The sequence below is a fragment of the Aotus nancymaae genome, unplaced genomic scaffold, assembly GCF_030222135.1.
Source record: "Aotus nancymaae isolate 86718 unplaced genomic scaffold, 86718_ANA_hifiasm-v0.15.2.pri h1tg000003l, whole genome shotgun sequence".
Classification (NCBI taxonomy): domain Eukaryota; kingdom Metazoa; phylum Chordata; class Mammalia; order Primates; family Aotidae; genus Aotus; species Aotus nancymaae.
In genome coordinates, this window is record NW_026988414.1 from 73,966,813 (window position 1) to 73,983,203 (window position 16,391).

General features: G+C 43.6%; 1 protein-coding gene across 3 annotated transcripts in view; it reads right to left on the reverse strand.

Moving 5' to 3' along the window:
* PTPN9 (protein tyrosine phosphatase non-receptor type 9) overlaps nt 1-16,391 on the reverse strand; it is a 101,105-nt gene that overhangs the window by 21,014 nt on the left and 63,700 nt on the right. For all 3 annotated transcript variants that reach the window (XM_012457647.2, XM_064382757.1, XM_064382749.1), the window contains 3 exons: nt 15,843-15,953; nt 13,122-13,450; nt 839-932 (listed from right to left, as the gene is read on the reverse strand). In XM_012457647.2, the coding sequence (XP_012313070.1) occupies nt 839-932; nt 13,122-13,450; nt 15,843-15,953 (534 nt within the window). The remainder of the gene's footprint in view (nt 1-838; nt 933-13,121; nt 13,451-15,842; nt 15,954-16,391) is intronic.

Here is a 16,391-nt window from a genome sequence, read left to right on the forward strand (position 1 = left end):
TACAAAAATTTTTAAAAAATCAGCCAGGTGTAATGACATGTGCCTATAGTCCCAGCTATTTAGGAGGTAGAGGTGGGAGGATCGCTTGAGCCCAGGAGTTCAAGGGTACAGTGGGCTATGATCAAGTCACTGCACTCCAGCCTGGGTGACAGAGTGAGACCCTGTCTCCATTTTTTTTTAAAGGATTTTACAAAAGAATACGTGAATGAATCACATCATAGGGGATGCATAAGATGCAGGATGAATTAAACAACGTGACAGATGCTAAAGTTAAAGGTGTATGTGAAGTGTTTGAATAAAATGTTCACTAAATATCTGTTAATAGATTACATATGAGGTTTGCAATATATAATCAAATTTACACATTAAATAATATAGTCATTTGACCATTTCATCTGTTAGACATTTATGTATACGTAAGTTGTCCACAACTTCCCCAGATACAGATGGAGAAATCAGAGGTCACTTACAATCAAGGTTGCCTTGTATTGATGCATATATACTCACCAAAGGAATTGAACTCTACGACCATAACTTTACAACTAAGGAGTAAAAGGAGAAATAATTTAACATCTATGAAGCACCTATAATATATCATCAGACCTTGCACTATCAGCATTCACAAAAGAATTTCATTTAATTTCCACTCAATACTGTGAGGTGTGCATTTGAGGACTTGCCTATGGTCATAGACTAGTGTGTAGCAAAATATGAACTGAAACCTAATCTCTCTGGCCTCGGAGTCTACTTTCATGCTACTATAGTATTAGTAAGCTTCACTTTGGAAGAAGCTCAATTTCCCCCAGTGCACCTGGAAAGATGACATCGATCTGTCTACCTGAGTATGGCCACTTCGCTTTGTTAGCTTCACTCTAGTTTGGTCCAGGCAGGGTACATCCCCATAACGGTTCTTCTCTAGGTTTCCTGGAGACCTGAAGGAAATGAAACAAACAAGCAAGAATAAAGAAAAAGTGGGAACAGTAAGTATATGCAAAGTCTGATCATGCAAAAGGAGTGTCAGTTACTCCAGGGTGGAGACATGGAAGCTTTTCAATCTCTAGTCCATACAGTTTCATATCATTTAACATTTTTTATGGTAAGTACGTACTACTTCTAAAAATAAACATATCTCCTTTCAAAAGAGAGAGGGAGGCCAGGCATGGTGGTTCACACCTTTACTCCCAGGACTTTGGGAGGCTGGAGACTTGCTTGAGGCCAGGAGTTTGTAATCAGAAAATGTAATGAGAGCCTATCTCTACAAAGAAGTTAAAAAATTAGCCGGGCATCATGGCACACACCTGTAGTCCTAGCTACTCAGGAGTCTAAGGTGGGAGGATCGCTTCAGCCCAGGAGGTCATGGCTGTAGTGAGCTATGATGGTGCCACTGCACTCCAGCCCAAAGAGAAACCCTGACTCTTAAAAAAAAAGAGAGGCCGGACTTGGTGGCTCATGCCTGTAATCCCAGCACTTTGGGAGGCTGATGCAGGTGGATCACCTAAGGTCAGGAGTTCAAGACCAGACTGGCCAAGATGAGAATGCCCCATCTCTACTAAAAATACAAAAATTAGCCAGGTGTGGTGGTGCACACCTGTAATCCCAGCTACTCAGTAGGCTGAGGCAGGATAATCGCTTGAACCTGGGAGGCGGAGGTTGCAGTGAGCCAAAATTGCACCACTGTACTCCAGCCTGGGTGATGAAGAAAGACTCTATCTCAAAAAAATAAAATAAAATAATAAAAAATTTAATTTAATTTAGAAAGAGAGAAAGAGTGGGGATGGGAGTTCCCACTCCCAATTTCTACCTTGGCAGAAATTGGTACTAAGAAGCGGGGTGCTGCTGTAACTAAAAATGTGGAGGCAGATTTGCAATTGGGTAATAGATAGAGCTGACAGAGTTTGGAAGTGCATGCAGAAAAAGCCTACATTGCTATAAGCAGGCATAAAAGGCAAGTCTAGAGAGAAAACTAACATAATGCAAGGAAAAAAATTATTTAAAAAATAATGTAACAAAAAAAGTCCTAGAACTGAATAACAAGCCTTCAGATTAAAAGAATCTATCAAGTAACCAATGTAGTGTTAAAAGAGGACCTACACTAAGGTACATCATTGTGAATTATTATTATTATTATTATTATTATTATTATTATTTTGAGATGGAGTCTCACTCTGTCCTCCAGGCTCAAGTGCAGTGGTGCGATCCTGGCTCACTGCAACCTCCGCCTCCCAGCTTCAAGTGATTCTCCTGCCTCAGCCTACCGAGTAGCTAGGATTATAGGAGCCTGCCACCATGCCTGGCTAATATTTATTTATTTACTTAATAATTTTTTGACACGGAGTTTCGCTCTTGTTGCCCAGGCTGGAGTGCAATGGTGCAATCTTGGCTCACCGCAACCTCCACCTTCCGGGTTCAAGCGATTCTCCCACCTCAGCATCCTGAGTAGCTGGGATTATAGGCATGCACCACCACACCCAGCTAATTTTGTATTTTTAGTAGAGATGGGGTTTCACCATGTTGGCCAGGCTGGTCTTGAAGTCCTGACCTCAGGTGATCCACCTCCTCACTCCCAAAGTGCTGGGATTACAGGCATGCGCCACCACACACGGCCCAATTTTTATATTTTTAGTAGAGACCGGGTTTCGCCATGTTGTCCAGGCTGGTCTTGAACTCCTAACCTCAGGTGATCTACCCTTCTTGGCCTCCCAAAGTGCTGGGGTTACAGGCATGAGCCACCATGCCTGGCCTCTTTCAATCCTTTTAAATGATTTACTGTTTTTCTTTTTTCTTCCCTGGACATTTTGTTTAAGAAATTTAGGCTGGGTGCAGCGGCTCACCCCTGCAATTTCAGCACTTTGGGAGGCCTAGAAAGGGAGATCACCTGAGGTCACAACTTGGAGACCAGTCTGGCCAACATGGTAAAACCATGTCTCTACTAAAAATACAAAAATTAGCTGGGCATGATGGTGCACACCTGTAGTCCCAGCTACTCAGGAGGCTGAGGCAGGAGAATCACCTGAACTCAGGAGGTGGAGGTTGCAGTGAACCGAGATTGTGCCACTGCACTCCAGCCTGGGTGACAGGAGTCATGAATGAATGAATGAATGAATGGAGAAAGAATAAGATCAGATAATTCACAGCATCACTAGTAATCAGAATGGCATTGCCTTAAAAAATTCTGAGATAAAATTATTTTCAACCTAGAGTTCTATACTGTGGCAAAATGGAATAAAGGTAAAGAAAGAAGATGATTTACAATTAGGAAAGAAGATCCAACAAAGGAAACAGGGAAAATTGCAAGATAAAAACTGAGGAGCAAGCCTAGATAATAACCAACCACAGTTTAGACTAGAACAAAATAAAAAAAGGTTCTGAAAGTGAGTCTCTGGAAAAAAAAATGGAAGCAATTGATTATCTGATACATTCAACCACTTGGAAACTAATGAAGGCAGCGTAAAATAAATCTGATTAGGCATATAGAAAAATAATGAAGCAAGGTGGCTCATACTCATAATCCCTGCACTTTGGGAGGCCAAGGTGGGTAGATCACTTGAGGTCAGGAGTTTGAAACCAGCCTGGCCCACATGGCAAAACCCTATCTCTACTATAAATACCAAAAAAAAGTTAGCAGAGCGAGGTGGAGAGTGCCTGTAATCCCAGCTACTGAGGAGGAGGCTGAGATACGAGAATCGCTTTAACCCAGGGTGCGGAGGTTGCAGTGAGCCAAGATCGTGACATTGCACTCTAGCCTGGGCAACAGAGTGAGACTCCGTCTCAAAAATACAACAACAAAAAGAAAAATAATGTGGATAGATACACAGAAAACTAAAGGAAATGAAAAAATCAGGTAATTAACTCCAGAAGAAACAAAAAATTGAATTGATAATATTATTAGGCCAGGTGTAGTGGCTAATGTCCACAATTCCAGTACTTTGGGAGGCTGAGGCAGGTGGATGGCCTGAGCTCAGGACTTTCAGACCAGCCTGGGCAACATGGCAAAACCCTGTCTCCACCAAAAATACAAAAAATTAGCCAGGTGGCCAGGCGCAGTGGCTCATACCTGTAATACCAGCACTCTGGGAGGCTAAGGCCAAAGGATCACCTGAGGTCAGGAGTTTGAGACCAGCATGGCCAACATGGTGAAACCCTGTCTCTATTAAAAATACAAAAATTAGCCAGGCGTGGTGGCAGGCACCTGTGATCCCAGCCACTCAGGAGGATGAGACAGGAGAATTGCTTGAACCTGGGAGATGGAGGTTGCAGTGAGCCAAGATCCCACCACTGCACTCCAGCCTGGGCAACAAAGAGCGAAACTCCGTCTCAAAAAAAAAAAAAAAAAAAAAAATTAGCCAGGTGTGGTGGAGCATGCCTGTGGTCCCAGCTACTCTGGAGGCTGAGGTGAGAGAATCGCTTGAGTTTGGGAAGCAGAGGTTGCAGTGAGCTGAGATAGAGCCACAGCACTCCAATCTGGGTAACAGAGTGACACAGCCTGTCTCAAAAAAGGCCAGGTGCAAAAGCTCACACCTGTAATCTTAGCACTTTGGGAGGCCGAGGCAGGCGAATCACCCGAGGCCAGGATTTTGAGACCAGCCTGGCCAACACGGTGAAATCCCATCTCTACTAAAAATATATTAAAAAAAAAAAATTGTTCAGATCTGATTTGGCTGCTTCTGAGTTCTTTTCGTTTCCTAATCTTAAAAAAATCTACAAAATGCACCCATTTTTCCTCAGTTAATGTGAAGTGTGAAAAAGACTGCATTGACATGGCTAAGTTCCTCAGTTATGGATGGACTAAATGGCTAGTATTACAAAGGTATCTTAAACGATGGAACTTACGTTGAGAAATAACGTTTATATTTTAATCTTTTAAAATAATTGTTAAATATTTGATCATTTCATAGTAGTCCATGTAGCTCTCCAGTAAAAATAATTTATATAGTCCTAAAATGTACAGTGACTACTGATTCAGTTTAAGAATGTTACATATAATTACTGTATACTGGAAGAGTAGTCAGAAGGAAAGTGGAGACATAGTATAAGAGCTAAATGCCCACCTACGATAAAACTCAGTGAAAAGTATCATAAGTGTGCTTTTTTTTTTGAGACAGGACCTCACTCTGTGTTCCAAGCTGGAGTCCAGTGGCACAATTTTGGCTTACTGCAGGCTCAAGGGAGCCTCCCACTTCAGCCTCCCAAGTAGCTGGGACTACAGACACACACCACCACACCCAGCTAATTTTTGTATTTTTTGCAGAGACAGGGTTTCACCATGTTGCTCAGGCTGGTCTTGAAATCCTAACCTCAAACAATCTACCCACCTCAGCCTCCCAAAATGCTGAGATTACAGGCATGAGCCACTGTGCCTGGCATATGATAAGCATTTTAATTTAGAATTAGGGATGAAATACCAGGGAAAACAGCTATAAGAGATGAAAACATGATTATAGGTAGTGGAACTAAGGGTAAAACAGGATTTGGCTATTTATTTTGTCATTGCTTTTCTTCTCTGGTACTTTTTGGTTTTGAAAAAAATTATTTGTATACATTAACTGAAAGCAAAGAAACTACAAAGGTCACACATATAAAATAATACTCTATATTGTTCATGAGTGCTTATGTATATATAACAGTATAAACAAAATGAACTAGAAAGAAACACCAAATTCATACTAGTAGCTGCTTATGATGAGTGGGGAGAGGTAAGGATGAGGATTACAAGGAATTTCAACTTTATAATAAATTCTTTCTCTTATATAATAATAAAACAGGCAGCTGGGCACAGTGGCTCATGCCTAAAATCCCAGTGCTTTGGGAGGCTGAGATGGGAGAATCACTTGAGCCCAGGAATTTGAGACCAGCCTGGGCAACACAGCAAGACTTCATATCTATAAAAACTTCAAAAAACTTGGCCAGGGGTGCTAGCCCATGCCTCAAGTCCCAGCTACTAGGGAAGCTAAGGCAAGAAAATCACTTGAGCCCAGGAGGTTGAGGCTGCTATGAGCTATGACAGTGCCACTGCACCTGCACTCCAACTTGTGTGACAGAGCAAGAACGTGTCTCTCTTAAAAAAAAAAAAAGGCCAGGTGTGGTGGTTCATGCCTGCAATTCCAAGATTTTAGGAGTCAGAGGCAGGTGGATCACCTGAGATGAGTTTGAGACCAGCCTGCCTAACATGGCAAAACTCTGTTTCTATTAAAAATACAAAGAATTGGCCAGGCACGGTGGCTCATGCCTATAATCCCAGCACTTTGAAAAGCCAAGGCAGGCAGATCACCAGAGGTTGGGACTTTGATTGAGACCAGCCTGACCAACATGGAGAAACCCCATCTCTGCTAAAAATACAAAATTAGCCGGGTGTGGTGGCACATGCCTGCAATCCTAGCTACTCGGGAGGCTGAGGCAGGAGAAGTGCCCGAACTCAGGACTGTGGAGGTTGCGGTGAGCCGAGATCGTACCATTGTACTCCAGGCTGGGCAACAAAAGCGAAACTCTGTCTCAAAAAATAAAATAAAATAAAAATTAGCTGGGCATGGTGGCAGGCACCTGTAATCCCGGCTACTTGGTAGGCTGAGACAGGAGAATCGCTTGAACCCAGGAGGCAGAGGTTGCAGTGAGTCAAGGTCATTGCATTCCAGCATGAGCAACAAGAGTGAAACTCCATCTCAAAAAAAAAAAAGATAAAGCAAATATAACAAAATATTAACAATAGTCAGTGTGGATTCCATGGTACAAACTTATAGTTATTTGCAGTGTCATACTATGTACTTTTCTCTATCTTAAAAAATTTCGGGGCCAGGCGCGGTGGCTCAAGCCTGTAATCCCAGCACTTTGGGAGGCCGAGGCGGGTGGATCACGAGGTCAGGAGATCAAGACCATCCTGGTCAACATGGTGAAACCCCGTCTCTACTAAAAATACAAAAAATTAGCTGGGCACGGTGGCGCGTGCCTGTAATCCCAGCTATTCAGGAGGCTGAGGCAGGAGAATTGCCTGAACCCAGGAGGCGGAGGTTGCGGTGAGCCAAGATAGCGCCATTGCACTCCAGCCTGGGTAACAAGAGCGAAACTCCGTCTCAAAATAAAAAAAAAAAAATTTCGGCCAGGCATAGTGGTTTATGCCTGTGATCCCAGCACTTTGGGAGGCTCAGGCTGTCGGATTACCTGAGGTTAGGAGTTCAAGACCAACCTAGCCAATATGGTGAAACCTTGTCTCTACTGGAAAAAAAAAAAAAAAAAAAAAATTAGCCGGGCATGGTGGCGGGTGCCTGTAATCCCACTTACTTGAGAGACTGAGGTAGGAGAATCACTTGAACCCAAGAGGTGGAGGTTGCAGTGAACCAAGATCACGCCTCCAACCTGGGTGACAAAGCGAGACTCTGTCTAAAAGAAAAAAGTTTCCCCCTTCCCATACAAATACGCCTAGTGAATAAAAGCAATCCTAAAAGATTACATACAGAATGTATATATGTAATTTTTTATAAGTTTTATATAATGTTATTTTATATAACAACATTTTGGAAAAGACAAAATTATACAGAAATGGAGAACAGATTAGTGGTTGCAGGGGTTAGGAATGGGGAGGTGGTGGGAAGGAGGTGTCTGTTTATTAAAGGACAACAAAGCCAAGCATGGTGGCTCACGCTTACCATCCCAGCACTTTGGGAGGCCAAGGTGGGTGGACACAAGTCAGGAGTGTTCGAGACCAGCCTGGCCAACACAGTGAAACCCTGTCTACTAAAAATACAAAAATTAGCTGGGCGTGGTGGTGGGTGCCTACAATCCCAGTTACTCGGGAAGCTGAGGCAGCAAAATCGCTTGAACCTGGGAGGCAGAGGTTGCAGTGAGCTGAGATCGCCCACTGCACTCCAGCCTGGGTGACAAGAGCAAAACTCAGTTTCAAAAAATGAAAAGAAAAGAAATTAGCCGGGCATGGTGGCACATGCCTGTAGTCCCAGCTACTTGAGAAGGTGAGGCAAGAAAATCACTTGAACCTGGGACGCAGAGGTTGCAGTGAGCCAAGATTATGCCATTGTACTCCAGCCTGGGTGACAGAACAAGACTCTGTCGCAAAATAAACAAATAAATAAATATTAAAATATTGAAGGGCAACAAGGGGAGCCTTGTGTTGACAGAACTCTTTGTATCTTGACTATGGTGATAGATACACAAACCTACATGTGTGACAAAACCACACAGAAGTAAATACACACAAACAAAACTAGGGAAGTCTAAATCAAATTGGTGGATTGTATCAATGTTAACACTCTAGTTGTGATATTACACTAGTTTTGGAAGATGTTACCATGGGATAACTGTAGAAAGGGTGCATGTGATCTGTCTCTATTATTTCTTACAACTACAAGTGAATCTACAATTATAAGAAAAAGTAATAAGAGAAAAGGGAAAGAAAGTCTCTTGGTCCAGGGGAATCCTGGGTAAGAGTGAATGTACATTGATATCCACTTCATAATCCAGAATTCCAAGGGAAACATAGTTTGTTCTGTGTAAGTTGCTCTACTGGGAGTTCGTGTAAGACGGAGACCTGGGGCTGATGAGGATTCTAGGTTCTAAATAATAAATTGGGGAATCAATCATTCAACAGGCAAGACTAGGAAGTCCTCTCATTGAATGAGGGATCTGTTCTCTGATTGTCAAATGGTAGCTGGTTTGGATGATGCCAAGAAAATCTAAACCCACTTATTCAATGAAGTGGGGAGCCTCCACAGTAGAAATGACATCTCAAGGACCTCACAGCAGTTGGTAGTTGCAGAAGCACCAAGAGCAAGGTAAAGAATCCCCAGGATAAGTGTGCATCCTCTTGGATCAGCCTAGCAAGCCTCCCTGCTCCAATGTACTTCCCTCATTCAAGATGCAAGAGAAGCTGGGCACAATGGCTCATGCCTATAATCTCAGCACTTTGCAACGCCGAGGCAGGCAGATCACTTGAGTTCAGGAGTTCGGGATCAGCCTGGTCAAAATAGCAAAACCCCATCTCTACTAAAAATACACAAATTACCTGGGTGTGGTAGCACACACCTGCAATTCCATCTACTCAGGAGACTGAGGCACAGAATGGCTTGAACCCAGGAGGCAGAGGCTGCAGTGAGCCAAGATTGCACCATTAAACTCCAGCCTGAGCGATGGAGTGAGACTGCCTCAACAACAACAACAACAACAACAACAACAAACAAAAAAAAGCCTGTAAGGGAATAACTGTTCTGTTTGGGAAAGAGACTGGATGTAAACAGGGGGTCTGGTAGCTGGGCATGGTGGCTCACACCTGTAATTCCAGCACTTTGGAAGGCTGAGGCAGGAGGACCACTTGAGCCCAGGAGTTTGAGACTAGCCTGGGCAACATAGAGAGACTTTGTATCTACAAAAAATAAAAAAGGTTAGCCAGGCATGGTGATCTCAGCTACTCAAGAGGCTGAGGCAGAAGGATCAATTGAGCGTCAAGAGGTTGAGGCTAGGGCCGGGCGCAGTGGCTCACGCCTGTAATCCCAGCACTTTGGGAGGCCGAGGTGGGCAGATCACGAGGTCAAGAGATCGAGACCATCCTGGTCAACATGGTGAAACCCCGTCTCTACTAAAAAAAAATTACAAAAAATTAGCTAGGCATGGTGGCGCGTGCCTGTAATCCCAGCTACTCAGGAGGCTGAGGCAGGAGAATTGCCTGAACCCAGGAGGCGGAGGTTGCGGTGAGCTGAGATTGCGCCATTGCACTCTAGCCTGGGTAACAAGAGCGAAACTCCATCTCAGAAAAAAAAAAAAAAAAAAGAGGTTGAGGCTGCAGTAAGCCATGATCACACCACTGCACTCCAGTCTGGGGGACAGAGCAAGACCCTATCTCTAAATAATAATAATAAAAATAATAAAAACAATAAAATGAAATAAAAAAATAAATAAAACCCGGGGTCTGGAGCTGGTAGGGAAGAAACAGCTGTATGGGAGAAAATACTTTCCCTTGTTGATATATGATCTGTGTCTCCTTTTTCTCCTCTTATTTTCCTTTGCATTCTTGCTCTGATTGACTTCTTCCTCAAGTGCCTCTTCTCTCTTACTTTCCCTATCTCATTATTTTCCCTCTTTCCTTTGCTAAAAGACTCTATCCCTGCATGTTATTCAGAGCACATTGACTAAGCTGGACAGGAGTTACAAGAGAGAAGAGGTACTCACAGAATCCTAGATTCCTAAAACATTTAAGCTACAAAGGTAGGTGAATATCAGAATCCAACAATCATATATTACACAGAGGAAAACTGAAGTGCCGAGAAGGGAAATAACTTGTGTCATTCACAGATGGTATTTTTGGTTAAGCTGGAATATGAGGCTGGGACCCACTAGGACAGCTTCCCTAATTTTCTTTTCTTTTCTTTCTTTTTTTTTTAAAAGACGGGGTTTCACCATGTTGGTCAGGCTGGTCTTGAACTCCTGACCTCAGGTGATCCGCCCGCCTTGGCCTCCAAAGTGCTTGGATTACAGGCGTGAGCCAACACGCCCGGCCCCCTTTCCTTTTCTTTTTTAAGACAAGGTCTTACTCTGTCACTCAGTCTGGAGTTCAGTGGCATGATCACAACTCACTGCAGTCTTGACTTCCTGGTCTCAAGTGAGCCTCCTGCCTTAGCTTCCCAAGTAGCTGGGACTACAGCAGTGTGCCACCATGCCGGGCTAATCGTGTTGTTTTTTATTTTTGTAGAGATGGGATCTTGCTATGCTGCTAAGGTTGATCTCAAACTCCTAGGCACAAATAATCCTCCTATACCATGTACTCTCACAGTGCTGAGATTATAGCCATGAGCCACTGCACCCACCCATAGTTTCTATAGTTTTTAACAGACATAGCTCACTAGTTGGAGAGAGATTTCTGGGGCAGCCAATTAAAATATGGTAAGAGAAATGAGAGCAACAATAATCTGACCAGGTGCAGTGGCTCACCCCTGTAATCCCGACACTTTGGGAGGTCGAGGCAGGATGATCAATTGAGCCTGGGAGTTTGAGACCAGCCCAGGCAACATGGCAAACCTCCATCTCTTCAAACAATAAAAAATTAGCTGGGCATAGTGGCACATGCCTGTAGTCCCAGCTACTCAGGAGGCTGAGGTAAGAGGATCGCTCGAACCTAGGAATTCGAGGAAATGAAAAGAACAGAAGAAAAGAAAAGAAGACCAGGTGTGGTGGCTCACACCTGTAATCCCAACACTTTGGGAGGCCAAGGCGGATGGATCATGAGGTCAGGAGTTCAAGACCAGACTGGACAATATGATGAAACCCCATCTCTGCTAAAAATACAAAATTAGCCAGGCGTGGTGGTGCATACCTGTAATCCCAGCTACTTGGGAGGCTGAGGCAGGAGAATTGCTTGAACCTAGGAGGTGGAGGTTGTAGTGAGCCGAGATCACACCACAGCACTCCAGCCTGGCAACAGACCAAGACTCTGTCTCAAAAAAAAAAGAAGAAGAAGAAGAAGAAGAAGAAAGAAGAAGAAGAAGAAAGAAGAAGGAGGAGGAGGAGGAGGAGGAGGAGGAGGAGGAGGAGGAGGAGGAGGAGGAGGAAGAAGAAGAAGAAGAAGAAGAAGAAGAAGAAGAAGAAGAAGAAGAAGAAGAAGAAGAAGAAGAAGAAAAGGAGGTGAAGAGAAAAGAAGAGTCTGGATGTGGTGGGTCATGCTTGTAATCCCAGCACTTTGGGAGGCTGAGGTGGGCAGATCACCTGAGGTCAGGAGTTTGAGACCAACCTGGCCAACATGGTGAAACCCCGTCTCTACTAAAAATACAAAAATTAGCCAGGTATGGTGGTGCATGCCTGTAATCCCACCTATTTGAAAGGCTGAGGCAGAGAGAATTGCTTGAACCCAGGAGACGGAGGTTGCAGTGAGCCGAGATCGTGCCATTGCACTCCAGCCTGGGTGACAGAGCAAGACTGTCTCAAAAAAAGAAAAAAAAAAGAAAAGAAAAAAGAGGGAGGGAGGGAGGAATAAAGAAAGGAAGGATTTATGTTCTGTGGCCAACAATAGTTATCAAGTAGTTATGAGCCAGAGTTATGAACTAGCCAGATGGGGCTTTTTAATTTGTTTTTGAGACAGAGTTTTGTTCTTGTTGCCTAGGCTGGAATGCAATGGCATGATCTCGGCTCACTGCAACCTTTGCCTCCCATGTTCAAGCAATTCTCTCTGCCTCAGCCTTTCAAGCAACTAATTTTTGTATTTTTAGTAGAGACGGGGTTTCATCATATTGGTCAGGCTGGTCTCAAACTCCTGATCTCACGTGATCCACCTGCCTTGACCTCCCAAAGTGCTGGGATTACAGGTGTGGGCCACCATGCTGGGCCTGCCAGATGGTTCTGTTATAGGATTTGGGAAGAATGAAAATTTTAAGAGGTTAATGTCCTATAAGGCAACTGTACTCTCTTACTGACTATGGATTGTTTTTTTTTTTTTTGAGACAGAGTCTTGCTCTGTTGCCCAGGCTGGAGTACAGTGGTGTGATCTCAGCTCACTGCAACCTCCGCCACCTGTGTTCAAGAAATTCTCCTGCCACAGCCTCCTGAGTAGCTGGGATTACAGGTGCCCACCACCACACCCAGCTAACTTATATTTTCAGTAAAGGGTTTCACCATGTTGGTCAGGTTGATAAACTTCTGACCTCAGGTGATCCCCTCACCTTGGCTTTCCAAAGTGCTGGGATTACAGGCATGAGTCACTGCCCAGCTGATTATGGATTATTTTAAGTGTACCAGATACCCCTCCTTAAGATGTAATGTTACGCCATGTTATGGGGAGAAACTGCCCAAATGAACAGACCAGCATTCACTCTAAGAACAGGAATAGAGAGTAGCCTATTTTGAGCCTGCCTTTTTAAAAACACTTGCATTTCAGGAAAATATCTAAAAATATGTCCAACAGGGTTGCCCTGTTGGTACCAAAGACCTCCAGAAATTTCAGAGCATAAGATGATGGTAAGAAGCATCAAAGCAGAAAGTACCTCTTTCTGCATGTGAGAAACCAACATTTAAGTGAGAGTGATGCTCCTTAATGCAAGGAAGGGTCTCTGTTAAGCAAGTGAGGGGTGGAAGGAACCAGAGCCCGCCAGAAGCATCTTGGCAACCAACTGCTGGCCCAAACCTTTCCTACTTACATGGAACAGTGGAAAGTGCCAACGGGGTTCTCACGACGAATGTCTTCGTATTCCTCATAGATTCCTTGCTTTTGCCTGGTGTTAACATAGTCCACTAGCTCTTGGATAGTCATAGCATGGGGACCTGGAACATGTACCGAGTCCCAGTCTAAGGCAGGAGGGAGTGAGAACAGGATGATCTCATCGAAGGGATCTGGGTGGCCATTCACCTGGGGTAGGAACTGGAAATTCCAAGTGGCGAGATCAATTTTGACGTACCCACCCAGGTTTTCTGGAAGACACTCCCTGGGCAGGTGCTGCGTGACCTCAGATGTCTTTAATATCTGAATCTAGAAGGCCAGAAAGAACCATGTGAGTATGTCAGGGGAGGAAAAGGCATACAGAGAGTGACAAAGAATAAATGTGTTTCTATGAGGTCTGGAGGATGGGAGGAGATTTTCTTGAAATACAAGGTATACTTGTAAAAGTTGTAGACTGCATTTCATCTGTTTGAGATTTAAGTACTCTGAATTTGCCAGATAAAAGCATGAACTCCCAGAATGTATATAAAATTCACTCCTGGAAATAAGGACATTGTTATACATCTTCTGAAAGGATGATATAGTGAACAAAGGCTTTATACTATTAACAAGGCTTCCCAGCATCTCTGCGTGCTGGTACTCTTTTTTTGGCCACTAAGAATGCATAGGTAGTAGTTATTTTTGTCAGCCCCATTTTCAGACAACCAATTCTAAGGCCTGTTAGCTTGTGTTTTACTCAGCTTGATATAGGGGTTCACAAAAATAGGATTATCTATGAAAGCAAGCCACCCAGAGGCAGGGTAGCCCAGGAAAAATGTTAGATAGCACTCTTTTTTTGGAGGCAGGGTCTCACGTTTTCACCCAGGCTGGAGTGTAGTGACATGATCACAGCTCACTGCAGCCTCAACCTCCTGGGCTCAAATGATCCTCCCACCTTGGCCCCTCAAGAAGCTGGGACTACAGATGCACACCACCATCCCCGGCTAATTTTTTGTAGTAATAATAAGACTTAATTCTGCTCCCTGCTTGGACATTGCCATGCTGGAACAAACTAGCTTAACTGGTTCTCCTTAGGGTCTCTGTGGAACGGGGATGCTGTTCCTCCTAAAATCTCATCTCTTTTGCGTCGTCTCTTCTTGGAATGCCTTCTTTTCCTCCTCTGCCTCTTCATGGACCAGCAGAGCTCACCTCTTCTGTGAAGTCTTCCCTGACTGCCTCAGGCAATATGCGCCTCTGCATTCCTGCAGAGCCTAAGTCCTCACACGTGTATCTCTGTCTTCCCTATCAAGACCATGAGCCCCTTGAAGGTAAAGACTGTCTCCTTTAATTTTTAATGATCAGGAACCAGTGCTTGGACTACAAAAAGTGCTTAATTTATTTTGAGTTTATACATGCATGTATCATTCCTATAATTCAAGAGCAAGGACTTGCCTATGGAGTTCTCTCAAAGAGTTACCTTAGAAAAGATCTCTCTGGTTGGCAAGGTGCCTCACACCTGTAATAGCAGCACTTTGGGAAGCCAAGGAGGGTGGATCACCTGAGGTCAGGAGTTTAAGACCAGTCTGGCCAACATGGTGAAACCCCATCTCTACTAAAAAAATACAAGAATTAGCTGGGCGTGGTGGTGGGCACCTGTAATTCCAGCTATTCAGGAAGCGGAGGCAGGAGAATCGCTTGAACCCTGGAGGTGGAGGTTGTAGTGAGCTGAGATTGTGCCATTGCACTCCAGCCTGGGCGACAAGAGTGAAACTCCGTCTCAAAAAAAAAAGACTTTCCATCCTGTTTGCCAAAAAAAAAAAGAAAAGATCTCTCCTACTCTTCATCATTAGGTCTCTAAGTAGCTTCTAGAACCGAATGTCTACACTTTCGTATGTCCTGTCTTTTAATGGCTGCAATCAGTAACTAAGACCATAAATCCTTTAATCATAGAACACTCAGGAGATTACAGCAGAATTAGTTTTTGGTTATATTGTAGTGATGGGGGTCCCACTATGTTGCCCAGCCTGGTCTTGAACTCCTGGCCTCAAGCGATCTTCGTGCTCGGTCTCCCAAAGTGTTAGGTGTGAGCCACTACACTCAGCCCAGAATTAAAGTAATTTTGAATGCTTTTGAAATTGGGAAGCAACAAGATGTTTTGAGAAAACAATGTTTTGAAAAACATGTTTTGAGAAAACATGAAAAACAATGTTTTGAGAAAACAATGCCAGGAATAAATGTAGAAAGAGACATAATGAAAAACTCCCCTCTACAACCCTGGTGGTCAAAGGGATTGAATGATGTTTCCAGTTCAACAAATTCAAATGCCAGTTCAGCTAATGCAATTATATTACAAGCTGCTAAATATTAAAGGGCTATGCAGCACTAGGAAAAATTTTGGAAGTAGTAGCCATCCCTAAGTTACCTCCAGGACACATTCCTTCAGTACCATCTTATGCAAGGTGCTAGAGAAAGTGAGAGCCAGATAAACTGTGTCTAGTTTCAAACTTCAAGAAGCTTGTAGGACAGTAAGAGAGGCAGTCTGTATGAGCTGACTAATGCATCAGGTAGATAATGTGATTGAATGCACTAACAAAAGTAGAACATGCTCTAGGAGACATGCCAGGAAGATTATTTGAAGGTCCCATTAATTGGGAGGAATTCACCGGTAGAGATGAGAATGTATCTATTCATCTCCAAACAAAAAAGGGCGAGCTTGCCTTACCCTCTCCCGGACTTTGTCCTTCAGGAGGAGGCTGATGATGGAATAGGGCACTCGGAACCATATAGGTGCCCCTACAATCAGCACCTTCTTCAAACGAGCTGGAAAGGCTCCCTGTGGAGAAAACACATGAGGATTGGAGTGTAATGGAACCTGTGACTCTTCAAGCCCACACTTAAGGTTTTCTGCTCTTCTCTCCATTCTTACCCAGCAGGGGGAGTCTATAGCCTAATTCAGGTTTGACCTCAGCAGCTAGAGAAAGCGGTTAAACAAAACAAAGAAATTAGAACCTGATTTTCCTTTAAAAATAACAATGTTAAGTTCTTGTCTACCATAAGCTTTATGGATCAAAAACTATTCTGACTTCTCATCTCAACAGAAATCCTACACACATCACACATCAGCATACATATATGCCTCCTAAAAAAGTTCTGTTATTAAATCTTGAAGGAAAAATGAGATTGTGAATAAACTGAACATTAAATATTTCCTGACCAGGCGTGGTGGCTCATGCCTATAATCCAGATGCTTTGGGAGGCCAAGGTGGGTGGA